At 40.6% G+C, this 27,087-nt stretch overlaps 1 protein-coding gene across 1 annotated transcript; it reads right to left on the bottom strand.

Annotated features, from left to right (window-relative positions):
• Positions 1–719: 719 nt before the first annotated feature.
• Positions 720–22,477, bottom strand: zgc:110329 (uncharacterized protein LOC550500 homolog). The gene is made up of 8 exons (XM_017709713.2): positions 21,797–22,477; positions 17,942–18,127; positions 16,566–16,640; positions 15,549–15,644; positions 12,990–13,109; positions 10,172–10,222; positions 8,925–9,041; positions 720–3,597 (listed from the first exon to the last, which is right to left on the bottom strand). Exons 1-8 carry the CDS (start codon positions 21,881–21,883, stop codon positions 3,277–3,279), a joined length of 1,053 nt encoding a protein of 350 aa, XP_017565202.2. The 5' UTR covers positions 21,884–22,477; the 3' UTR covers positions 720–3,276.
• Between the last annotated feature and the right edge of the window lie 4,610 nt (positions 22,478–27,087).

Genomic DNA, 27,087 nt, shown 5'->3' with positions numbered 1-27,087 from the left:
TTTTTTATTTCCTACACATCTTTATTAGTTGTGCGAGAACAACATATAAGACAATCCTCTTGCATAAGGACGGAAAAAGTCGAAAGAAAATCTGTTCAAAAAAGGAGATTCCCAACAACCACCTGGAATGCCTGGTAGACAAAAAAAACCACCATCAAATAAACAGCACTTAAAGCTTCCATCTCTGGGAGGGAGGAGAAAATCAAGCTGCTTCAGATCTGAAAACATCCACAGGTGTTTCTGTCCATCCTTCCACCCTGAGAAGACGACTCAGCGCTGTGGGTCTGAAAGGATGTGTAGCTGAACAAGAAGAACCTCACTGAGAAAAGGAGATGGACACACTACACAAAGAACTGAGCACCCCAGAGTCCAGATCTCAACAGCACTCAGTTGGTTTGAGATGGCTTGGATGGTGAGAAGCAGAAAGTTCAGCCAATGTCTAAGGCAGAACTTTGGAGGTGTGAAAAATATCCCTGCAGATTCTCCTGAAACGAATGGATGCTGTAATAAAGGACAACTGCGGACAGATTAGTTTAGTTGAGGCTTCTGTGTAATTATTTATTTATTTAATTCCCGACATCAAGAACTTAATAACTTGTTCCTTAATGGCCAAGTTGACTGGAAAATAGGTGGATGGTCTTAAATAAGCAACAATATCTCTTAATGACAAACGCGCATCTCATGTTTAGCCTCATGGGAAATAAACACACAAGAACAGCTTAATTTGCCGTCTTTTTTTTTTTATTGGCAAGAACTGGAGTTTTTCAAAAGGCCAGGGCAACTTGAGAGGTCTAGAAGACCCCCGTTTGGAGCAACAAAGTAGTTAAGGTAGACTGTTTAAAATTACTAATCAACTACAGGAGTTAAAAGCACCGCTGAAATGTGGATTATGATCCCTTTAGGCCTGTTGGTTTCATTTTTCCCCCCCAAAGAAAAAACAAAACATAAAACTTTACATAAAAAACTGACTTTGCATTATAGCATATTAGTTGATAACACACCAATGACTAGGACCGATTGCTCTACTGTACAGATTACACTTCAAGTATTTGCGAATGCAAGATCAATCAGAATTGGCAACACATACAACTACACAAAACTGGCATAACCATGCCCAACATGTCACGGCAGATGGCGTATGCTGTTGTGAGGCATCCGGACAGCTTATGTTCAGCAATACATTACTACTGTGTTTCCATCTGCACTGATGGCTAACAACAGTATGCTTGGCAAAAATTAGTGTATTATAAGCTGTTATAACATCGAATATGACAATTACTGGTAATGGTAACACAACATATATACTTGAACTTGTCAAATCATGACAGCATACGACATCTCAGCCATTACATGTTTATGCCGTGGTTCCCGTCAGTGTTATGTACAGTGTTACCCGGAATTTCTTATTTCCAATAAAAACTACTCAAAAATCACCTGCAAATAGACAAGGCTATTCCAAAATAGCCTGAGGTATTGCGGACAAAAGCTTCTATCATGAATAAGGCAACAATTTATTCATCAGTTTATACTCGCTAGATTGTAAACAGGAACAGCAGCATCAAATTAAGTGTCAGCAGGTTTTTTTGATTCTTCAACCCCTTTTTTAAAAAGTGTTTCTATAACACTTCCTAGAAAATCTGAATGACGCCAGAAGTGCAATACAGCTAAATGACTACATACTAGGCAATGCACATCTATTAAGGATGCACTGTTAGGGAAATATCGGTACAGCATGATGATTAATATCTGCCCATAAAATTGCCAACATGGTGGAAACATTTAGAAAACAGACCATTTTTAATGCTTTTGTTTTAATGTAAATATGAAGGATAATAAACATTTATTTGATAGGAGCTTGCAAAAAATAAGTAAAACCACAGAAGCGCAGGGGGTTCACTTATCATTTATCAAATTAAAGCGATTTTATAGGAACTAGGAAAAAATTAAGTAGTGTAAATCACTCCAGCTATATTTGTAGATCGTGAGCAGATCGTGCTGGAGTGCTGAAATTCCGGATGCACTAGATTTTGGCCAAAAGAGAACAGAAGGCTGAGAACAGGCCTATAACGAAGTCTAAGGCTTGATTTTAAATGGTAATGAAAATAAACCGTGATTAAAAGCGTAGCAGTAAGTGGAGTTGCATTCAAACAGTTTGAGCAGCAGTAGATCAACAGTGGAAATATTAGCTACATCTATTTTACAGTTTCTTTTATGTTGACCGTTGAGCACCAAAAACCTCGTGGTAACAGGTTTGATCTCTCTTAATACACGACATCCTGCATGATACGCAGGATACAGCTAAACAGAAGCCTAACGGAAGTCTTTGCTAGCACACCAGCATTTATCTGTAGCTTTTATCTGAGGTTTTTGAAATGATGAAAATGGAATTGCACTGGAATTAAACTGGTTTTATTTGTCAGCTTTTTCAATTTTCAGTTTCACTTTTCAACCCAACGTATACTAAATTTTGGGCTTCGGTTTCAGTCAAGAATTTTCAATATGGTGCATCACTAGAAAAAATCCTAGCTTTTTTTTATGCAGATATATGCTGGTTCCAATATTTCTGTGCATCCTTAATATCTACACATATCTATATATACTTATATTTATCTAAAAAACAAGACATCCAAACACAACAAATAGACAAAATGAAGATTGTAAATTTCCCTGAAGATTTTGCTCTAAATTCACTATTAAAAATGATAGAAGAGGAGAGGAGAAATTAAAAAAAGAAAGAAAAAAAAAAAGACTAGTTGCCCATCATTAATGTAATCCCTTCCAATCAAGTAATTCAGAACTAAACATGAAAAGTACAATAGGCCAAATCCAACAAATCCCAATGAAATCCCTTTTTGTTTGTAAAAAACGTGGAATAGCATGTAAAGTGGAGGTTAAGATTACGTAACCAAAAAAATAAAACATTTAAAAATGACTGGTCGCCAATCATCTGCCAATCAAGTAATTCACAATTTAAAAAAAAACAAACTTTGTAAAATTCCAACTTTTGTCATGAAATCCCTTTTGTCATGTTTAAAAAAAACAAAACGTATATTAGTTGGAGCTAAAAATACATCAATGTGTTCTGCATGCAAAACGGTAGAAAAATGGGAAGTGTCTGACTGATGAAGCTGAACGAAAGCTTATGATCCCAACTTGTAGTGCAAGATGAAAGTGCAATTACTGGAAGACCGCGCCTCTATAAAACTAAAAACAATAAATAAAAACAATACAAACAGATGCAGTGAATTAGATGCACTTCGGTTCCCATGCTGACCTCTACAGTCGATTGTCCACTACGTCCATTCCCATGTCGGGGTCTTGGCCCGGCTGTTCAAACTGTGTGAGGGACAGTTTGGACTGGGCCTGCTCCAGGTCTAAAGGCTCAAAGTCCTGAATGTCCTGTTCTGGTTCTGTTACAGGAATGGGCAGGTACCCGCCTTCTCGAGGCAAACACATGCACCAGCCAGCGCCGGACAGGTCCAACTCGCTGTATTTGAAGCCAGCCTTCTTCAGGATCTTGAAGTCCACCATGTCACTTGATATACTCATCTCCACCAGGAGGTTCCAGAAGATGCAGCTCAGCATGATGCCCAGCAGCTGGAGGACAAGCATGACAACATAAGAAAGGGACAATGCTTGAGATTCCACCCAAACATAGTCAATCAACCATGGCATAACTTTACATCAGTTTCACACCTAAACCTCGCATAATCGCCATAGAAAAGCACTGAGTAATAGAATGGGATACACTGGAGCAGCTGAACATGAGCCTAAGGTCATCATGCCCAGTGCCAAGCGATGGCTGGAGGTGTATAAAGCCCCCCAGCATTGGGTTGGGGATCAGTAGAACTACGTACACTGAAGCGATGGAGCTTACTAATGCTGTTCTGGCTAAATACAATCAAATTCTCACAGAAACATTCCAACTTCTAGTTCCCAGAAGAGTAGAAGCCGTTACTGCAAAGGGAGTTGAGGTAGAACTGAGAGTGAGATATGCCATTAGGTAGTTCAGATCAGGCCTATTAATTAATATGTAAGCATGAGCTGTAATTGGTAGTGGATAAAAGATCACTGTGAAGCCCCTGAGGAGCAGACAGACAATGGATCCTGACTGCCATTTATGCATATCATTAGTCGACTAGCTGCTCTAAAAAGAATTTTATTAATGGCTTGCCATGAACTACCAGTCACAGAAGTGTTTCTCTGTATTTTCAAGGTCGTTACACCCCAAGCAGGATCTATGCATTAATGTATTGACAAATATTAACAGTATCTTGCATATCAAATGTGATTTTACATTACTTCATGTACCTTCTGTCTACAAACTTTTCAAGGTGACAAAAACTCACTCAGCCCATCACTGTTGTCTATGTAGTTGGCATTTTGACACGAAGCAAACCAACCCAACAACAAAAAGGATAAGTCTCTCTTCGGCCAATACAGATACCAATTTTTCTTTGGTAATACTTTACTTGGATAGGCCAATGCAGATGCCTTGTAGATGTTTATCTTGCTTTTAACTTTCATTTTACTATCAAATCTTTAATGATCCCAAACCCTAACCCAAAACCTAAAACTAACACTCACTCTGGTCCTAAACCTGGTACCAATCACAATCCTGACCCTAACACTGTTGAGTTTCACCAGATAGGTTTTCTAACACAAACATCTATAGATACTCTACTGGGGGATATCCTACTACTAAGCTTTAAAACCCCCAAGACTACTAAAAACTACTGCTTAGCTTGGTATCTAATGGCCTTAAGTCTCATACGTCATATCTACACTTCCCACTGTCCTTTATTCTACACTGTGTTAATACATTACAGAAGTACAGTGGTACATTTTATTCCCATACTATATTTCTAATCAGAGAAAGTCTGATAGCGGTCCACAGCGCTCATTAGTCAATGCAACTAACTCCAGTATTGGTACATGACAGTACAGTCTATATATAACATGCAATGAGTGATAATTTAGCCTTAAACAAACTGAATTTGTTTGAGCACATCTGAAAATTGCAGCAGAGGGTCACTTTCTATAATGTTTAACAAGGTTGGAGAACATTTGTTGAGGGATCCTAGAACACTCTTCCATACAGAACATTCCCAGTTCCCTGATATTGTTGGGTCTTTGCTTGTGGACCGTCCATCAAGCAGACATTGATTGATGCTTTGGGGCTGTTTTGCTGCTAGTGCTCCAGGGGCTCATGCGAAAACCAGTTGCATCATGAATTCTGCTAAATATCAATATATGAATGATCCAGCAGCATATTTGACAGTGGCTAATCATCAGGTGCTCGTCATTTTACGCATTCCTCTTGGTTTTAGCAAACATGACAATGGTGTGTATAACCATAAACTTCTCATTTTGTCATTGGACCACATCATATGATTCCATTTGTAGTTCCAGTGACATTTTGCAAAGTTCGGGCACTGAATTTTGAGGCTTGCATTTTGTGGAACTCCTCCAAAAAGCCTCTGGTCATGGAGGTGGCATCTGATGATGGATTCTGACATGTGAAAACCCTAAGATTCAACTAGCCAGTGCGATGCTGAAACTGTGGGGCTCTCTGGGTTCCTCTTTTCTGCCTCACTATGCTCATGTACCTTCTTCCTGGCAAATTTCAAATGTTCCCCACTTCTCAAACTACTTTCTCGCCCTGATAGTGACTGATGGCGATTTCAACTGACCATTCCTAATCTTTCCAGGTCCACAACCTTCTGTCACGAGTTGACAGCTCGTTGGTCTTTGGTCACAGACAACAATGGAGTTTGTGGAGACTAGGAGAAACAAAAAGAAACACTCCCCCCCCCTAAAGACGCAATTTCTTTGGTTTTATGTAACATTCTTTAGAGGTGCCAATAATTTCAACCCATATAGATTTGAAAGAGAACACTACTCTTAAAATAAAGTAACACTGTTGTAGGAATGATCTCTGTTAGATAAAATGTTTAACAATGTCTCCAAAGATTTGTAAGGAACATTTGAATCATTATATGCATTGTTTATTTTGGATGAATGTTTGTGCCCAAATTTCTTGAGGGATGACTGAAGTTATGGACTGTATTAGTCAATTAGTCTCTGCTACCCTTAGACAAGGAAAGACAGAACGGAAGATAAATAAACAAACAGACAGACAGACTCCTGCGTTTCTTTGCATTTCAAGGTCCACCTCAGGGACTCTGCATCTGGAAACTAACAGATGCTCAATTTCTTGAGTTCATTTTTTTAGATAGAGCAGGTACTAATGAAGGGCAGCCTAATCAAAATGAAAAATCATGTGCGTGGAGGCAGGCGGTGGAAAAAATTAGCTATGAGAGAGTGGTAACTCAGAAAGGTCAGCTCAAATGCATTTCCTTTTAGAGGTTTTTAGTGCAGCGGCAGCCAGAGCAATGTTGGCCAGTGATAATATACCAGCAAACTGTCCTCATCCCCCCGTTTCAAAGAAAAAGAGTGTGACCATTTCAAATAAACGTCAGCTCTTCAAAAGGAAGCTAAAGCATCTTCCCAATGTGAAACGAAAAAGTCTATTTATGAGACCCGCTCTTTACACTAGAGATTGGAACACTGTTATGAGGATTTGATGAGTGCATTCGTGAGTTAAGGCACTGATGCCAGATGATTAGTTCTGGACCACAAACCATCCCAAAGGTAAATGTTTGAAGCTCATCATTCCAGAAAGTCACTTTACTACACATAAAAGGCTGCTGTATAATTTTGTAAATCAACTCAACGCTTTCGAAACATCAACAAAAAAATTTCCACAGCACATATGTGGACGCAAACAAATGTATTTGTATGAATTTTACCCGTCTACCACCACATATTAGAGCTGAAATTAAACAACACAAGCTCAAAGTGGGGATTCACAGCTTCAACTTGAACATGCTTATGTCCAAATCAAGCAGACAGCGCAAGAATTACAACCATCTTTATAGGTCCACATATTTTAGGTGCTTAAAATGACTTGGTCTAACTAACAATCATAAATTTGTCATTTTTAATACGTGGTTGCAGAACCCAAAGAAATCACCAGACACTGGGTTTCTTCCTTTACTGCAGCTGTCTTCAGTTTCTGCTTATTCCTGGGTTGTCTTACCTTTAGTTGTGCCTTTAGTAAGTGAAATTAATGCTTGTGTGGATTGAGGTTAGGCAACCGACCTGGCCATTAAAGAACAATCCATTACTTTGCTTTAAAAAAAAAGCTTTGTTTTTGGGTCATCTTCCATCTGCACTGTGAGGCGCTGTCCAGTGATTTGGCTGAATCTGGGCAGATAATACACCTGTACACACTTCAGCATTTGTCCTGCTGCTTTGGTCGGCAGTCACACCATCAATAAACACAAGGGAACCAATTCCATTGGTGGCCACACATGCCCACATCCTAACACTACCTCCACCATGCTTCACTGATGAGGTGGTGTGCTGTGGATCATTAGCAGTTTCTTCCTTTCTTTGTATTCTTCTCTTCTTGTCATTCAGGTAGATGTTGATCTGTCATCAGTCTATAAGATGTTGTCCCAAAACACTGTGGGCTTTTTAGATGTTTTGGACATCTGGTTTTCCTGTTTTGAGGCTTAATAATTGTTTACATCTTGTGGTAAACCCTCTGTATGTACTATGGTGAAGTCTTTTTTTGATTGTTCACTGACCTACATCTTGGAGTGTGTTCTTGATCTGACCAACTGCTGTTAAAAGGTTTTTCTTCATCAAAGAAAGAATTCTTCTGTTTCCACCAAACTTATTTTCTGTGTTCTTTCGGGGTCTTTTGGTGTTCAACAATGCGTTCCTTCGATTTAAGAATGCACCAAATAGTGGATCTGGTCAAACCTAATGTGTTGGCTATCTCTTCGATGAGCTTGTTTTCATTTTTCAGCGTAATGATGGCTTGCTCAACTGGCTGTGACAGCTCTTTGGACTTCAGATTGAAAGTTAGCAATAACAGATTCCAAATGCATACACCTCACTTGAAATCAATTCTTACCTGCTGACTTATTGGTAAAAACAAATGATCAAGAAACAGCCGAGCAGCTGATCAACTGTGCAAATTACTTTTGAGGCTCTAAAATTGGGGGGTTACTTATGAAAATGGTCCAATTTGGATGTAAACAGCCCCAAATTAAGTCTGAAAGTCTACGCTTTGAGCTCATGTTTGTTCCTTCATTTCAACTCCAATGAGATTTAGTAGACATCCAAAGAAACAGTAATTTAGTTAATGTCCAAATTATTATGGACCTGACTGTATGTGCATGATAAAACTTTTCAGTGTGTTTATCTGTCCTCTAGTTTCTGACCACGGGCCCAGAACCCATTGTCAGCTGGATTTAGGTTGGAAATGGTTTAATATACATGATTTTTTAAGATACATTTTATGACTTTTCTCATTACTTTACTTTTGAATTTTTGATTTTCAGTTATAATTTAACTCAAGTCCACCTGGGAGGAGACCCCGGGGAAGACCCAGGACATGCTGGCGTGACTATATAACTGGCTCCTCGGAATCCTGGCCCCCGCGACCCGAACCCCAGAGAAGTGGAAGATAATGGATGGATGGATGGATGGAGTTATAATTTAAATGAAGAACATAAAACTGCAAATTTATGGATTAGCCAACATATAAAGTGAGGGAACTGTCTCTATATCTGAGAACAGGTGCTTAACCCAGTGTTAAGCCCAGTGCTCAACAATGTTGTATTAAAAGAGTAAGAGCATTTGGCTGTAGTCCGATTACATTTTTCCTCTTTTATTTTTTATTTCTGAACTTTTTTTCCCTTTTTTTTTTTAAACAGTATGGTGCAGTAATAGGTTCAGTCTATCAGACAAGTCAGAATAGAGGCCATGAAATGGAAGGAAGGACGAAGGCAAATGCAGAAAGTAAAAGGAAGGAAGAATGAAGTAAAGTGAGAAGAGGCATGGCGAACCTGAGGTAGACCCACAGCGCAGCAGATTCCTATCGTGGCTCCGATGTTGTCACCCATCCACAGATTTACAGCATGGATGCAGCCTCGTACGTGTATGATGTCGTCCAAATCTACACGCTACAAAGAGAAGGGAAGTGTGAAAAGGGCCATATTGTAGATTCCTCTTGCATTTACTTTCTATTCCTACTTATATAACAGTTACAATATGGTGTATGTGACCATCTTCTAGTCCTGCAGGACTGAACAGGCTGTTTTTGATACTGTTAAATAAAAACAAGCCGTTAAGTTTCGAATGAACCGCGGAGAACTTCAGCCAATGCTTTCGCATGTATGGATCCTTTGAAGGCCACAATTTTCATATCTTACTTGCCAGTAATTCCGCTATAGACTTTCTGCAAAAGCAACACTCCCTATAACTTCCACAGAAATGGGCGGAGCTAAACTTCTATGGGCCAAATAGATGGAACGGGGACAAGTCAGAGAGACCGCGACATTGATCAAGTCAGGCGGGTCCTTGGCCAGGCCACATCAGTCTGGTGTCCATGCTAGGTTGAGGCTATAACTTTGCGTTCGCTGCCTCAATACAAGCTGATAAACGTGTTCATAGTTATGAAATCCTGCAGCTTTATTTTCTCTACATGGACTGAATGGACTGGGGAGTGAACGGTGAGTTTCGAATCATCAGTGTTCTCATGCAACATCAACCCTTTTTAAGGGCACAATAACCTTAGACAGACTGCAGGTAGAGTAGTGGAAAGGAAAGGACATAGCAATCACAATGTCCCAGAAAAAAAAAAAAACCTATAATGGTAAAATTGAGGTGGTGGGGGTAATAACTCCGTAATAACTCAATTTCTCTCGGCTTTTCTGTGCTGAATAAATAATCACGTAAATCTAGCGTCGCAAACAGCAGTGGCTGAAAACACGTAGCTCCCATTTCTGTCCAGCCAGATCATTTCACAAAACAGACCCCCTAACAATCACACTCCAAATGCACCACTGAAAAAAAAAAACACAGGCAATGAGGAACAGGTGGGAAAAGGATTAATCATCTTTTTCGCTATTACAAATCAGTCAAAAGAAGCCAATGAGCCACGCTCAAATAAAAACAGCAGTTTTATTGCTCGTGTTGTACTGTGGCATTGTTGTCTCTTGACGCCAGCACTGAGAAAGCTAATATTCCTGCTCTTCGGAAAGTCATATCTATAAATGAATGTAGGATTAAGGGTGGCAAGAGAGCTACTAACCTCCTTGGTAAGAGTCTTGTAGCCGCAGAGCGTATTTACCACTTCTCCAACCTGAATGAAAAGCCACATCATATGGAAACACACAAAAACACACAGAAAAACAACATTAGTTTCCAGACTAAAGCCCTGTTTAAACAATCATAATAAAAAAAGATTACAGTATTGCACACAAGTCAGACAGAAAACACCCAAACACACACAGAAAACACAAAAGCCTCAACTACATACATCACATTTTTCAGTATTTACTGTGTCCACTGTTTTCAGGAGAACTGATTTCACATCTTTAAAGTTCAGTCTTCGAAGTTGGTTGCATTTTCTGATTCTTACGATTCAAACACATGCAGCAATGTGGAGGTCTGGACTCTTGGCTGGTCAGTCCACAGTTCTGCAGCTTTTCTACTGGATTTCACATCCTTTTAGACCCACAGCATTGAGTCGTCTTCCTACTGAGCTTGCTTATATCTAATCTTCTCAGAAATATTTTACTTTAAAGATGAACATAAAAATGAACACAAAAATGAAGACTAAAGAACATACAATAATTAGAGTAAACAGTTTAAGGGAGAGTAGCAGGGAAAAAAGCCATTACCCAGCAGAAACCTACAAAACAGCGCTCCTACAGTGAAGCATGGTGGCGGTAGTATTACCGATCATGCTCATCCCGAGTGCTCTAATAAAATACGATTTTATTTTGTGCATGTATGTAGCCTAAAAGCCCTGCCCCCTCCCCATTGATTTACTCTGATAGGATGAAGCAGATACTTAGTTCTGATCACTAGCAGAAATTGGTAAATGGATGACTCATGGAGGAGACCGCATCTCGCAAGTCACAGTTCGACACAATTTTACTTTTAACTTAGGGGACCATCCTCAGCCTCATCTCATCTCCTCAGTAAAGGCACACTTTACAGTAGACCTCTTTGATAAAACCATGCTCGAGAGCCTTTCCTGCCCCATTACATGCTTATCTCAGACTGACCTCGTCAAAAACCACTCCTGAGAGACCGTTTATCTCTGAAAATATAAAGACACAAGACGATGAAACTATTACTGCTGTGCTTTATTACAACCTAATCTGCACTATGACTGGATCCATTTGATTCAGCATTTCTTCACTTTTGTCTTTAACTAGCGATTAAAACCATCTGTTGGTGTACAGTCTGTATTAGCCACCCTAGAGTCCTTCATTTATGGTCAGTTTCTGACACTCAGAGTTGCCTGTACTGCCTATGCCATTGATTGTACTTCGGACGATAAAAGACCACAGACTAATCATATAGTTGCATAGTAGAAGTACAAGACAGGTGTTTCTAATAAAGTGGCCACTGAGTGGAAACACAAGGTAGGTGTTTCTAATAAAGTGTCCAGTGAATGGAAGAACTAAAGAGGCGTTTCTAATAAAGTGACCAGTGAGTGGAAGCACAAGGTGGGTGTTTCTAATAAAGTGGCCAGTAATTGGCCTGTTTTATATATAGAATTAACTGCATGAACTGTAGGTCATAGAATTCTCAGGCCACATCACCCACCACTAAAAGCCTCTTTTAGCAGGACGCACCGCAGACATGGCCTTCAACGAAATTGAGTTTAAGAGGAATGAGGAAGGCTGAAAGGGTAAGACAGAAAGGGGGGGGGGGGGTGGACAGAGAGCGTTCCACAAGCTTTCACTGATAAAGCGTGTCATTCATTTCATGCCTTACATTTTTTCTTCTCTGAGTGTTTCATTTGTTTTGCAGCTGTCAGCCTCCAATTAACATCATTCAGCTTCATTACAGAGAGGACAGAGAGAGAATAAAAGCGAGAATAGAGAGAGAGAGAGAGAGAGAGAGAGAGAGAGAGAGAGAGAGAGAGAGAGAGAGAGAGAGAGAGAAATAAAAAGAGAGAGATGACTGGATGTTCTCTAGGAAAGTGCAGCTAATTCAATTTTCTCAGTCAATAACATCATGATGCACACTCCATCAGCTCTGACCGACAGCTAACAGCAGCGGTCACTTGCATATTGCAATACACATATCAGAGGGAGAGAGAGAGAGAGAGAGAGAGAGAGAGAGAGAGAGAGAGAGAGAGAGAGAGAGAGAGAGAGAGAGAGTGTATGATTTGTGCTTATAGCAATTATTTAATAGCAGTGCATTTGGCTAAAGCTGTAAGGGTAGAGAAAAAAAAGCTTCATCAAATCGTATTTTAAATGGAAAATGAATTATGCTTCATAGTTCTTTATTGAATTATAGTTATTTATTTCCACTAAATTATAGTCAATTATTTCCACAGAGCAAATGCAATTTTCATTACTGACAGTGTGTACCTATCTATCTATCTATCTATATATATATATATATATATATATATACATATATAAAGGAAAAAACACACTTTACTTTGTCAATGATAAGAGACTCGGTACTTTTGTTACAGAATTTGAAAATGCCAGTTGATCTTTACTACGTACCAAAATTTCATGATGAACGGACCAGCAAAAATGCTCTAAAAATAGACTGGAGCTTAACTTTGCTACTGCTTTTGTTAGTTTGCTACTCGTTGATTTATCTCAACGAGTTCTCCTGTGAGCACTGTCCAGTTGGAGGCATCAGTTTAAAAGCCATATAAAATATGGTAACATACAACATGCTGCCTGCACACTATGGATGATCTAAAAATTAAACTAGGAAATTGAAAGAACTGTGTAGATGTAAATGAGCTCTGTTGTAATAGGATGTCCTGTAATGAGTGTTGTTTCTGCAGCTTTTTTGGCAAAGTTCACTCTGTTTAAGGTCTCTGGACAGTCTCTGATGAGGTGTGAGTGGAAGTGTCACTGACTCACCTCTTTGTTGTGGATACAGCAGGTGTACGGAACGCCGCAGGCCAGCGGTCCTGAGCCGTTACAGAAATGATACTGATTTACCTCCCAGTCTTTATAGTCATCACCCCCACAGCAGGAAAACTGCACAGAGAGAGAGAGAGAGAGAGAGAGAGAGAGAGAGAGAGAGAGAGAGAGAGAGAGAGAGAGAGAGACAGAGAGAGAGACAGAGAGACAGAGAGAGAGACAGAGAGAGAGACAGAGAGAGAGACAGAGAGAGAGAGACAGACAGAGAGAGAGAGACAGACAGAGAGAGAGAGAGAGAGAGAGAGAGAGAGAGAGAGAGAGAGAGAGAGAGAGAGAGAGAGACAGAGAGAGAGAGAGAAAGAGGAAAGAGAGAGAGAGAGAGAGAGAGAGAGAGAGAAAGAGAGAAAGAGAGAGAGAGAGAGAGAGAGAGAGAGAGAGAAAGAGAGAAAGAGAGAGAGAGAGAGAGAGAGAGAAAGAGAGAAAGAGAGAGAGAGAGAGAGAGAGAGAGAGAGAGAGAGAGAGAGAGAGAGAGAGAGAGAGAGACAGACAGACAGACAGACAGACAGACAGACAGACAGACAGACAGAGAGAGAGAGAGAGAGAGAGAGAGAAGATATTCTGGTTTCTGTACAGGCTCAGTCAGATGACAGAGGTGGTTTCTATCAACACTGCTGTCTCCTCTAGGATTTCTCAATACATTGGTAATAGTAAGCAGCCTGTGGTGTTCCGCTGAACTGCAACATACTATTGCTAATTCCCTCCTTACAAGCATGCTACAAGCACTAGCTTAGCAAAAAATAAACCAGTCCCTCTCTATAGACAAACACTGACCATAGGTGGGTCGTACTGACAAGCTCAGTGACAAGCTTACTGAGAAGTGCAGTAATGGCACTTACAGTTGACTAGGACAGATCTAGCAAGGCTGAACTGGCTATGACCGTGAAAAGGAGGCACCTGGCCCACTGAACACAGACTTTTGTGACACAGACTTTTTCCTACAGCTGTGTTTAGCAAAAGAAATGCTCTTACAGATGGACTTCAAAATCTTCCAAAAAGACCTCTCAGAAAAATGGCGGCTCTTCTAGCAACAAAGAGGGGGCAACTTCATATTAACGGCCATGGTTTTGGAACAGGATGTCCAGAAAGTTTAAATGGGTGTGTCCACATACTTTCAGCCACCGTCCAAAACACTGTCAGCCTGCGAACAAGAAAAGCCTGGCCCTTTATGAGCGAGGATTTGTCTCTAGTCATCTTGCCACTTGCTTGTCCCTCAAATAAATCCACCGTGCAGCTTGTGGCTGAGAGACAGGAAAGAGTAAGTGCCACTGCGAAAGATGTGAAGCTCTCTGGGGGATTCCCAGAGTCAATTAAGGAATCTGTCTTGGAAGCTGGCGGCAGAGAATTGCGCAAAATCTGAGTTGAGTTGCATGGCAGTTAAATGTGATTTCATGTCGTGAGTCAGTCAAGTGGGAGTCTGACTTGAGTCGCAGGTAAGTTAAGCATGATTAAGAGTTACGGGTCAGTCACAAGCAAATTAAGCATGAGTCAAAGTCACGAGTCAGTTATGGGTGAGTCTAAGACACGAGTCAGTTAAGGGTGAGTCTAAGTCATGAGACAGTTAAGAATGTGTCAAAGTCGAGTCACTGGTCACTTAGCCATGAATCCAAGCCATGAGTCAGTTAAGCATGAGTCAAAGTCACAAATCATTTAAGTGTGAGTCCAAGTCGAGTCAGTAAAGCATGTGTTCAAGTCAAGTCACTAGTCACTTTGCCACGAATCCAAGTCACAAAAATCAATTAAGGGTGAGTCCAAGTCATCAGTTAAGCATGTTTCCAAGTCGAGTAACTGGTCACTTAGCCGCAAATCCAAGCCACGAATCAATTAAGCATGAGTCAAAGTCACAAATCAGTTAAGCACGAGTCCAGTACATGAGCGACTTCAGCGCCAGTCCAGTCTAGTACATGAGCGACTTCAGCGCCAGTCCAAGTCACGAGTCAGTTATGCATGTGTCCAAGTCACAAATCAGTTAAGGATGAGCTCAAGACTTGAGTCAGTTAAGCATGTGTCCAAGTCACAAGTCAGTTAAGCGTGAGTCCATGTCACATGTGTGATTCTAAGTCACGACTCAGTTATGCATGTGTCCAAGTCACAAATCAGTTAAGGATGAGCCCAAGACTTGAGTCAGTTAAGCATGTGTCCAAGTCATGAGTCAGTTAAGCGTGAGTCCATGTCACATGTGTGAGTCTAAGTCACGAGTCAGTTAAGTGCGAGTCTAAGTCACTCAAGCATGATGTTGATGAATCGTTATTGGGTAATATGATTATTATTTAATAGAAGATTACAGGAAAATAATAACATGGTATGATGAACAAACAAAGTAAGAAATTTTGATTCCAGGCTGATTCCAGTCATGACACCATGTTAATGTGTCTCGAGGCAAAAACAGTCAGTCTCGAGGCAAAACCAGTCAGGAATTAATAAGCACCTTTCGGCTCAGTGTTTCCTCAAGCACATACTAAACATATCTGCAAAAGAATGCAGACTGAAGTCTCAAACCTTCTCCTGCACGTAGTCCAAGATGTTTTTGAAGTCCAGGTCGTCATAGTAGTGCTTGATGCCTTCACGTATGTTCTTCTGAAACAATTCAGACGTCTACAGAAAGAGAGTGAAGGAAGAAAGTGAGCCAAAAAGAAGGAAAACGTTACAGAAGGTTATACATGGACCATTCTACTGAATTAGCTCAAACTACAGTCCCACAGAATAAAAACTACATAAAAAATAATAATAAAGTACCAAACATTAGATATTTCCAAGTATTATGCTATGAATCTTTTGAACCTAATGCATTAATAGGGATAGTAATGAGCTAAATACACACAAAATCATTATAAATAATGTACTTTCTATGGGTGTCTGTCAAAACTCTAACTTTTAACTCTAAATTTCATCTTTTCACACTTTTTATGTTTCTTTTTCATTTCAAAACTTTAGTAAAAATGTCCTATGTTTTCATGTCACTACAGAAAAAGTTTTAGTCCATAGATGAAGCTTTATTTTAGCCACACCACTGCATTTTAGAGCTGGAGGTGAGACTGCATCCCTGTCCCTCATGGCCACACGCTGAACAATTAGATTCCAATGTTTTAAAGTGTCCAAAACTTTGAAAATCAGGGTGAAAAAATATTTTCTGCTGTTAAGTCATACTGTTTGTGTTTTAATGAAAAATATTCTGATTTTATGTGTGTACAAGTGTTTAAAGCTCTGTTAGCTAGCCATGTACTGGCTAGTTCTACTCAAAATGAGCTAAAATTGGCACAAAAACAGCCACTACATAAACATTAGGTGAAATTTCAGTAGTGTTGCGGTTGTTTTTGGGGTGACAAAATGAAATGTTCAATCGTTTATTTAAAGAAAAAAGCACAATTAACTCAAAACAATTTTATTCTGAAGTCCAAGTCAGTTAAAAGTTTAAAATGAGTTTTAAACTCTGGCTTTGAACTAGGTTGGCAGAAAGATCCATATACATAAATGAATAAATATGAGTCTGAAGCACATGAACGCAAAGCTACGTACCGTCTTCTCAAAAAGGAGAGCGATGATTAGCGCGAGGGCTTGGAGCGCCAGCAGAACACAGAGCACGCAGAGAAACTGTACAGACAAGTTTCAGTTAATGCAGGTCAGCTAGGTGAAAATTAATAATACCTTTGCACGTGAACGCAGAAAGGAATAGGAATGGGAACCGATGAGTTTTCATATTTGAATGTATTAAACAAATAGCATTCAAATACTCCAATGAGAAGACATTTTAAATTGTTATGGATAAAAATGCTAACCAACTGTAGCCCAATGGGAACAACATAACATCAGGTTTCAATGGGTGTCTCAACTGACAACATTTGGGATAAAGGGAAAATAACAGATTTCATTTTTGGCTAAACCATCATCTTAATAAGGTGGGAAGTAAACAGTACTTTTCTAGAGGGTCTAACACACACTGTAGCATTCACCGAAGCGTTGGAAGCATAGGTCTGATATGTCTTTATATGCTGTAGCAAGAACATTAACCTCAACTGGAACTAAGAAACCTGAAAAACGGCCCCAGACAATTATCCCTCCTCAGCCAAACTTTACTGCTGGCTCTACACAGTGGTGCATAGCGCTGTCCTGGCATCCACCAAACCTAAATTCATTCTTCACCTGCCAGACAGTGAAGCGTTATTCATCACTCCAGAGTGCATGTTTCCACTGCTCCAGAGTCTAAAGCTGACACTTGCCACTGCACATAGCGATCTTAAGCTTGTGGACAGGATAGATAATTTTATCCTTTTTATGCTTCAGCACTTGGCAGCCCCCTCTGTGAGCTACTGCTTCTTGGCTGAGCTGTTGTTGCCCCTAGATGTTTCCATTTCACAATAATAGACTTGGTTATTGGTACATCTGGCAGAGCAGAAATTTCATAAACTGACTTGTGGCAAAGGTTGCATCTCATGACGGTCCCAAGTTTAAAGTCACTGCGCTCTTCAGTGCGATCCGTTCTACCGCCAGTGTGTGTCTATGGAGACTGCAAGGCTATGTACTTGATTTCATACACCTGTTAGCGATGAGTGAGGCTAAAACTGCTGAATTCAATTAGGAGGGGCATTATCAGACATTGGCCCCAGCCCAAAATTCCTACTTCTCCTCCACTCCTGAGGTTTAGCGTGTTATATTAGACCAAAACAATCCAAAAGGAGAAGAATAAAGTCCAGCAAACGTCCACTGGAAATGTACTTTCACTACAGTAACAATACGTCTACTGGAGTACCAGTTTAAACTCTATTTACATCAAGCTAAAGTGATATTAGTGACACATTTAGTGGTGATCTTCAGTATTTTGCGTTATGGAATCATCGTACACATTACAGATACAGAGTTGGAAACCAGGTTTCATGATGACCCTGTTCACTCACCATGTGCAGAAGAGTCTTGTTGTCTCTGAGGGAGCCCACCATGCCCACCACAGACACGGTGAACATGACCAGGCCCAACAGGATGAGCACCACAGCCGGGGCTAGAAATACGCCCTCTAAAGTGCGGTTCTTCTGCCGCTCCACCTCTGCGTACAGGCCTATACACAGCACACAAAGACCCAGAAACTGTGTGGAAAATAACAGGGACAGAAAAAGAGAAAGAACAAAATGTCATTTCACATCATTTATTCATTTCACACCAATTCTAAATAGACTGACCAGTTGGTCTACAGTGATAATCCTGATTTAGTTTGACACCCAGTGAAGCCACAGCCCTTCATGGCCAGGAGTCTAAGGATGCTTACACATCTACGTCGTTTGGTCCACAACTTCAGACTTTTCAGTTTGGTCCCAACCAAAAAGGTGCTAACAAATCAATCAGACAACACAACTCAAAACTAGACTCTCTGGTACAAAAATAAACACCTGGCAACCCTAGTCACACAAACATCTAGCAACCGAGTATTTTCTAGGTTTAATGATGTTAATAAATCTGCCAGATTTACTGAACTAGCATAGCTAGCAACAACAAGCTAGCACGGTCTTACATTATCACAGGTACCCAGCCTAGTTTACCGCACTTTTAAACATCGTTGTCAGTCTTAAACATTAGAAAAGTGGAGCTGCTGGATTAGTCTGTCACCGTAACGGAACGTGAAAGATGCCGGACTACATTTCCCACAAGTCTGTGGGCAGGAACTTAAAAGCAAGAGGAAAAAATAAGCGTATAAACCAAATATTATCTCAGTTTAAAGCCACACAGTCGTTTAAAACAAAGTCCGAGATAAGGACAGATATCGTCACCGTACAAGAATAAAACAAATAATTCAGCTCCATTTCTGTCGATTTACTCCATCATCTGAACATGGCTGATGTCCTTTAGACGGTGTGATGAATGGACCAATAGAAATGCGCCACAATGACATAAAACCTTGTCAGGTTAACTTACATTAAAAGTTAAGCGTGGATTTGCCTCGTCCTGTAAAGTTACTCCTACAGATATGCATGCTTTCCTATGGACAGCGACGAAATGCTCCGAGGGAAGCGACGGTCAAGTCCAGCTTAAAGACGTTCTTGGCTTCTTGTGCCCTTGTTCAGCACAGCAGATCATCACTACAGTATTTTTTATTGTAGCACTTTCTCCAGAAGCCTGTTTGAGGTGCTAGATCAGGATGTCTCACGCTTTTCTCTGTGTATTAACGGTCCTATACAGATGAACCTGAGCCTCGTCTCACCTAAAACGAACAAATGCACGTTCAATTGATCGCAAATGAGGTCCGAGCAGAAAGCTTGCCGTCTATTAGGACCGGAGCAAAGTAAGTCATCGGCGTGAGCCCAGCTCAGTTAAACCACTTATTCCTTAATTTACCACTCAACCCTTCCAGGTTAATGCAAGTTGATTGGCTGTTGCTAATTAACTTTGTCGCCCATCAGTTTCACCTCGCTTGACGTTTTTCGTTCAGATTCTTGTCATTGCGGCCCACATTAAGTGAGCGCTTCGGTCTCTAGTCAAAACAGTGCAGGAGGTAAACAGCAGAGTGAACAACTAAAGCCAAGTTAAGGGGTTCAGAGGGGACGGGGAGATTTAAACGGATCAGACAACAAAAACAGCAGGCGGAGGAGGCTTTTCTGCTGGCATCATCAGCTTTGGAAAAGTTCAGCCCGCTGGTCAGATGCATTACTGCGAGCTCCGTGACACAAGCACGCCACACTGTGAGGCAAGCAGTAAAATCCTCTTTTGTGGGCAGCAATAACAGCTGTGGTCAGCCGAACGTGTTGCAGAGGAACCGCACATCCACGCGAGAAGACGTAAACAACGACACGTGGCACGAAACAAAACACGCAACATTTTTTTCATTCGCTAGCATTAAAATCTCGTGAATCTGAGAACATTGGGATAGTGAACAATTCCCAGGACTGAAACTGAAGTTACTTCGATTTCTAGACTCAGCCGTTTTCATTAAGACTGATGTAGCCTTATTTAAAGGAACCTTCTGACCTAAGACTGGCATTAGGGTTAGGGTCACGTGCAATGTCATGAAGTACTCAGGAGTGGGAAAACTGCATTCCTCAACGCAGAACCTCAGAGGTTTGACAGAACTGATGATTTTATATCGCTTTTGGCCAATGACTGGTTTTTCACTACAACTCCCAGCATGCATTATGTAAATGCACATACAATCACTGGCCATAAAGCATATTATCTGCTGAAGAGGCAACTATTTTAAGATGTTTATCATAAGACATACATACACACACACATACAAACACACACACACACACACACACACACACACATACATACATACATACATACACACACACACACACAAACACACACACACACATACACACACATATACATACATACATACATACATTATATATATGTATGTATGTATGTATGTATGTATGTATGTATATGTATGTATGTATGTATGTGTGTGTGTGTGTGTGTGTGTGTGTGTATGTATGTATGTATGTGTGATTGTGTGTGTATGTGTGTGAGTGTGTGTGTGTATGTATGTATGTGTGTGTGTATGTGTGTGTATGTGTGTGTGATTCCCTTATTATATCCTCATTAGTGAAACATAATTGGGTAGATGGTGTGTTTGTGCTGTCAAACATCACTAAGACCATCAAATTCTGTCACCTACACTAATAAGCTCAAACCATAACCCTCCTTTATGAAGATTAGAACAACTAGAGCGGTATCTGAATAAGCGCAATAACCATATTAATAAAAATCAATTCCGGGTCTCAAACCAAAATTGAAACTCTGCTACAGATGGATGGTCAAGGGTTCCTCTACTGTAAAAAGCCTGAAGAACCTCTGAAGTGCTCTATAGAACCTTTTCAAAAAGGTTCTGTATAAAACCATCTACAGCACATTCTCCATCAGTGTTCTGAAGAACACTGTCACCATGCAGAGAACCCTGTAATAATGAAAAGGGTTCCTTGGAGGTTCTTGGACCATGTCATGAAGGAATCATTATTTTTGAGTGTGTAGGAAGCAAAAAGGGTTCTTCGGAGTATCATTCTTGGGCACGTGTAAAGAACCTTTTTAGTTTAAGGAACCAGCACATAACATAAAAATTCTGCACCAGTTAAAGCTTTTTTTTTGTAAAATAAAAGTCCCAGCCATAATTGTTGCTTTAGTGTACATTAAGCCGTCATAATAATTACTGTAATATTAATCTTGCAATGTATTAACTTCTGAGTTTTCCAGTTTTCATGTCTACTTTAATATTATTTTTATTTTTATATTATTTATTTATCATTTGATTCTAGATATACATATTTGAATGACTGTTTCAGTTTACTTCGCTTTCTTTTTTTAGAATTTGTTTTAGTATTTTTTATGCCTTTTAAATGCACGAAAGCTGGTATTATAATCATGTGTATTTATTTTGTTATTATTATTATGCATATTAACAGCATTAATGTAAAAATATGCTAATTCAAGCGCCTCTTACATCCGGGTAACACCGCCCGGCCTCGATTTGAGTCTCTGTGAGCAGCGCCAACAACAAAAGTGCTTTGTCCCTTTAAAACAGCCCCTCGCCCAGTTTTAATCAATCAACCCCCGATATGAGCCCAGAATAGCCACGAAGGTTCGTTATACAGAGAACAGGTGAAGTGCCGAGTTAAAAAATCCTTCTCGGCGCGTCAGAAATCATCATTTTGGGTGTTTGTGTGAGCGGAGTGACTCAGGCTGCGCTGAGGATGACTGAAGGGCGGCAACACAGCACACAGCACACCCAGCGGCGGCGGCGGCTCAGCGGGGTCACTCACCGAAAACAGCATCGAGTAGACGTTCAGCGTGAACTTAATGAAGTAGTAGAAGTGTAAGGTCTTCTTCCAGTCTTCGTACGAAGGCATGATGTGTCTCACTCCTGTTTCCCATCTATTCAGACCATCCAAGCAGCAGCACCGTCCCAGCCAGCCAGCCGGCAGCTAAGCTAGCGTTAGCCACAGGCTCGTTTTCCCTCGGAGATGAAAACCACAGCAGGATCTCGCTTCACAGCCTCCCAGGACGCCCCGCTAAGGAGGTCATCTGCATTTCTGTCAGTCTTCCTTCTAGGAGGCCTTCAGCTTCTTCACGGCTAAAACGAAACTTAATCTGCCCACAATAACAACTTCATGCGGCTGGCTGTGGAAAACTCTTAAAGGGCCAGTAGCGCCCTTTTCATTTAAAGGGGAACTCCATCGATTTTTCAAAATTCCTGCGTTATTCAGTGGCCGAGATGTAAACATTCAGCTGGTTTGATGTGATCTGGTTCACTTGTAGAGAAACTTGTCAACTCTGACTTCTTTTCAGCGGTGGTGATGGGAACCAGACGTCACCATGATTACATCACACACAACAGCCAGCCTATTATTTAGCTTGTTTAGCTCAAATCACAATAATTGGGTAGATGGTGTGTTTGTGCTGTCAAACATCACTAAGACCATCAAATTCTGTCACCTACACTAATAAGCTCAAACCATAACCCTCCTTTATGAAGATTAGAACAACTAGAGCGGTATCTGAATAAGCGCAATAACCATATTAATAAAAATCAATTCCGGGTCTCAAACCAAAACTGAAACTCTGCTACAGATGGATGGTCAAGGGTTCCTCTACTGTAAAAAGCCTGAAGAACCTCTGAAGTGCTCTATAGAACCTTTTCAAAAAGGTTCTGTATAAAACCATCTACAGCACATTCTCCATCAGTGTTCTGAAGAACACTGTCACCATGCAGAGAACCCTGTAATAATGAAAAGGGTTCCTTGGAGGTTCTTGGACCATGTCATGAAGGAATCATTATTTTTGAGTGTGTAGGAAGCAAAAAGGGTTCTTCAGAGAATCATTCTTGGACACGTGTAAAGAACCTTTTTAGTTTAAGGAACCAGCACATAACATAAAAATTCTGCACCAGTTTTCTAGAATAAAAGTCCCAGCCATGAATGTTCATTTTCACTTTAGTGTACATTAAGCCATCATAATAATTACTGTAATATTATTCTAATATAGAGTGTCTGTCTGTCTGCCCTGCGATGGACTGGCAACCTGTCCAGGGTGTATCCTGCCTTCCGCCTGATGACCGCTGGGATAGGCTCCAGCACCCCCCGTGACCCTGGGAGAGAAGCGGCTTAGAGAATGGATGGATATTCTAATATAACGTAATGTTACATTTTATGTGCATCTGCTAAAATAAGCATCCATCATGATCCATAATATAATATCCATTATAATCCCCCCAGGGTGTGATGTGACTGTTTTTCATACAAGACCATTTTGAACACAGCCCTGAAGGTCGCCTATGGGGAGCCTAGAGGAGGACATGATGTTTCTAACTTTATAAGCATGCATTTCTCAAGAAGACATCAACAAAAACTGGACTGGAACAAAAACATCAGACTCTTCCTTGAACAGGCTAAATGCACTCCAGCTAGACAAAGGACAGAGCGCTTTTGCTGACTGCGACTGTCAAATATCATAAGAAAGTAGGTCAGATTGATGCATCCTCGGCCTTCAGCAGCACCACAGAAAGAAGATTGCATGCGTTGCCTGTAGGCAACAAGTCCATGCTATTTTAAAGCAATTGCACTTTGTTGCATCAGTGGTTAAAGAAGGATTATAGGTGTTTGGGTGTTTTGTACTATTAAAGCCTTGGAAAAAAGCCAATCACTGGGTCAAACAGTAACGAGAGCTTTGGAGGACTGAGAAGCGGCCTTGAAGTGAGAGTTCAGTGACAAATCTACATAATGCCCCCCCTACCCCAAATACAGTCGATTGCCTAAGACATGTTTGTTGCCTAAAGTTTATTTCTTTAGTTTTGCCCTAAAATTTAGCTACTATGACAATGTGGACATGCATACTAATACTATAAAAACTGGTGCTAGCATAGCAATGCTAGCAACACTGTACTTTTGGTCATTATGCAGTGAGGGAAGTGTTCAGACTCTTTGACATATACTTCCAGTATATATATCAATGTCAAATTAAAACATATAATGTCTTGTCACATACCATCCCAGGTGGTTGCTAAGGTACTTCTAAATATAAACAAAAAGTATGTATTCATAAGCATAAACAAAAACATGATTTAAAAGAAATGAAACCCACAGGGAAGTAAACATCCATCCATCCATTTTCTAAGCCGCTTCTCCGTCAGGGTCGCGGGGGGATGCTGGAGCCTATCCCAGCAGTCTTCGGGCGGAAGGCAGGATACACCCTGGACAGGTCGCCAGTCCATCGCAGGGCAGACAGACAGACACAGACACACAGGGGTAATTTAGCATGTCCAATTGGCCTGACTGCATGTCTTTGGATTGTGGGAGGAAACCCACGCAGACAACATGCAAACTCCACACAGAGAGGACCCCGGTCACCCGGCTGGGGAATCGAACCCAGGCCCTCCTCGCTGTGAGGTGACAGCGCTACCCACCATGCCACCGTGCCGCCCGGGAAGTAAACATTCATATGTAAATGTTAAAAATAATAAAGAAATCAAGATCTACACAACATCATCATCATTTACCACTTAGTCCACATAGGTTTGCGGTAGCAGTTGGGAGAGCAGAGAATCCCAGACGACCCTGTCCCCCACAGCTTCCTCCAGCTCATTCCCAGGGACCCCAAGCCGCTCCCAGGCCAACTTGGAGATATAATCTCTGGGAAAATTTCACACAACAAGAAGCAATCAGAGTGAAGGCGAAGAAGCACCCCAAATTCTGATGGGCAACAATATAAAACAGCACTTGAATGGAAAATGACACAAAGCCAAATGACACAAAGCCAACATCCCTGTGAGTACAACTGGTTCAATACTATGCAATGGGAAAGTGCATGAAAGTTCATGGATAGATGCACCAAGCATGAATAGAGCGATGTACCAGAAGATTTGAGAGGAGAGTTGAATCTTGTAGACCAGGAAACTGAATCTTTTCAAGAAGACAATGACCCCAAACATACAACAAAAACAACTCAAGACTGGTTTGTAAAAAGGGTGAAGGTGCTTGCTGGGCCTAGCCAATCTCCTGACTCTAGTCCCTTTGAAAATGTATGGAGGACTTTGAAATTGTGAGTCCATCAGAAGGACCCACATTACCTCGGGGAATTGAAGGCGGTTTGAGGCTCATTTCTGTAAAACAGGCTCACGTTACTTCGTTATGTTACCCTCATAGCTTTAGTGTAAACATAAAGGAGTAAATTTCAGCCTTCAAACTTTTGAGGCAAGTTGCTGAAAATTCTTTCAAAGAAATATATTTGTGTATTGTGCGATGTAATTAATGTTCCATTCATTGTGACTGAATTTCTCTCGACCCTGGAGAGTCTCTTGACATAGTTTAAATTGTCTTGGTGCTTTTCGGGACCATGCGTCCAGTGTTCAGCTAGCACTGTATCAAAGGGCACAAGTCAGATTGATGATTATGACTCCAATCTCCTCCTATTATGGCAATAATTTTCAATTATTCCTCATTATGTGGGCCAGCGGCAGCTGGGACCAACGCAACCGAACAGGTGTATGACATTTTGGCTGGATGCTTTTGCATTAACATGTAAATTGAGTTTTGTAAGTGCGCACCTTCTCCATCTTCCATAAAAGCTTTTCCAAGGCACTGACCATATGTGGCTCATAGACCTGTCCAGAACTGAAATAGAAACAATGGAATGACTCCAGTTACAGTACCCTCCTGCAAATTCAGCTTTTCTACAATACAGCTTTTAAAAATCATATCCAAGGGATAAAAAAAAAAAAAACTCATCAGAATGGATGAGGTGGGGGGTTTTCGTGACCTCTTTCATATGCAGACTCTTTGCCTGTGTATATACACACCTGGGTCACCACCTCCAACCAGTTCAGTCCATCATGAGACAGATATGATGAGACAGATCTCTGAGAACGTATTAAAACCGCCAACCTTTTTTGATCAGCTTGTTTCACAAGATAAGCCTTTCTGACATTTCCAGTTTTCACGGTTTCTCCGCATAACTGAAAACGTCTGAACATTTGGGTTCTCTAAGCAACATCAAACCCTCCTCCATCATATTATTTCAAATGCAAGAATGAAAAAAGACTAACTAAGTCAAAGTAATTCATCACTTAAAGAGAAGCAAAATAAAATTCTGACAAATGTTAACGCTGAGAGAACAACATCAAAAATGTCACTTATGACTTCTTCTTTCAGCTGCTCCACAGCGGATCATCTGCCTCCATCTTGCCCTATCCATTGCCTTCTCTACTTTCACACCAACCATCTCCATGTCCACCTTCACTACATCCATAAACCTTCTCTGAGGTCTACCTCTTCTCAGTAAACTTGTTACAGTCAAAGTGCCAAAGCAGCCACACAGAATGCCACAATTCATCCAAGCAAAGAGATATTTATCTACCATAGACCATATTTGACCGTTAAACTACTATCCTAGGTAGAAGAAACCTCAAAACTAGTATATGTTGCGATTTGGATGCTGATATACTGGTCATCCATCATGACTGTTCTGGGTGACCAGCTAAACCAGCACCAGATCATAAACCAGCCTAGAACAGGATGGAATTCATGCTGGTCTGTGCTGTTTTTTTTGTTTGTTTCTTGAAAAGATGGGTATAAATTAGCTAGCTAGCAAATTAAGATTAACCATGGCACCTTTTATCTTACATTATGATGAAAAAGTGCAGTTGGTTGGACTTGTTTCTGCAGTAATGTCAGTAAAAGAAAAGTATAATTAGGACAGTGCTGTTAGCAAAACTCTCACCGTAGCTAGCAGTGTACGTAATAATGTTAACTAGCTAGGTTAGCTAACTAGGTGTGGTAAAATAGTTAAAGCTGACAAACATGATGAGAAAAATGCAGTCTGTAAATTTGTTAATGTAACTTCAGCCATGTTATGGTAGCTAGTGGCATATGTTAACACTAAAATGTCGCCATAGCTAGCCAGAAATGATAGTAGTTCCAGCTGGTGACAGTTACTGTCAGGCCAAGTTGTTACAGCTTCATCCATGTCACAGAAGTGATGATGGCTACAATGTTAACTAGTAAACAACGCTAGAATAGTTAAAGCTGGTGGCAATACAGCTGGGAAAAAGGCAGCAAAG

The sequence above is a fragment of the Pygocentrus nattereri genome, chromosome 20, assembly GCF_015220715.1.
Source record: "Pygocentrus nattereri isolate fPygNat1 chromosome 20, fPygNat1.pri, whole genome shotgun sequence".
NCBI lineage: Eukaryota > Metazoa > Chordata > Actinopteri > Characiformes > Serrasalmidae > Pygocentrus > Pygocentrus nattereri.
Note: the sequence above shows the minus strand (reverse complement) of the source record. Positions and strands in the feature narration are given on the sequence as shown.

Coding starts and splice junctions, on each gene's coding strand:
- zgc:110329 (XM_017709713.2), bottom strand. CDS start 21,883: ATGCCTTCGTACGAAGACTGGAAGAAGACCTTACACTTCTACTACTTC. Junction 10,223..12,989: donor GCTGTATCCACAACAAAGAG/GTGAGTCAGTGA, acceptor CTTTTCATTCAG/GTTGGAGAAGTGGTAAATAC. Junction 9,042..10,171: donor ACAAGACTCTTACCAAGGAG/GTTAGTAGCTCT, acceptor TTCTCTTTGTAG/CGTGTAGATTTGGACGACAT.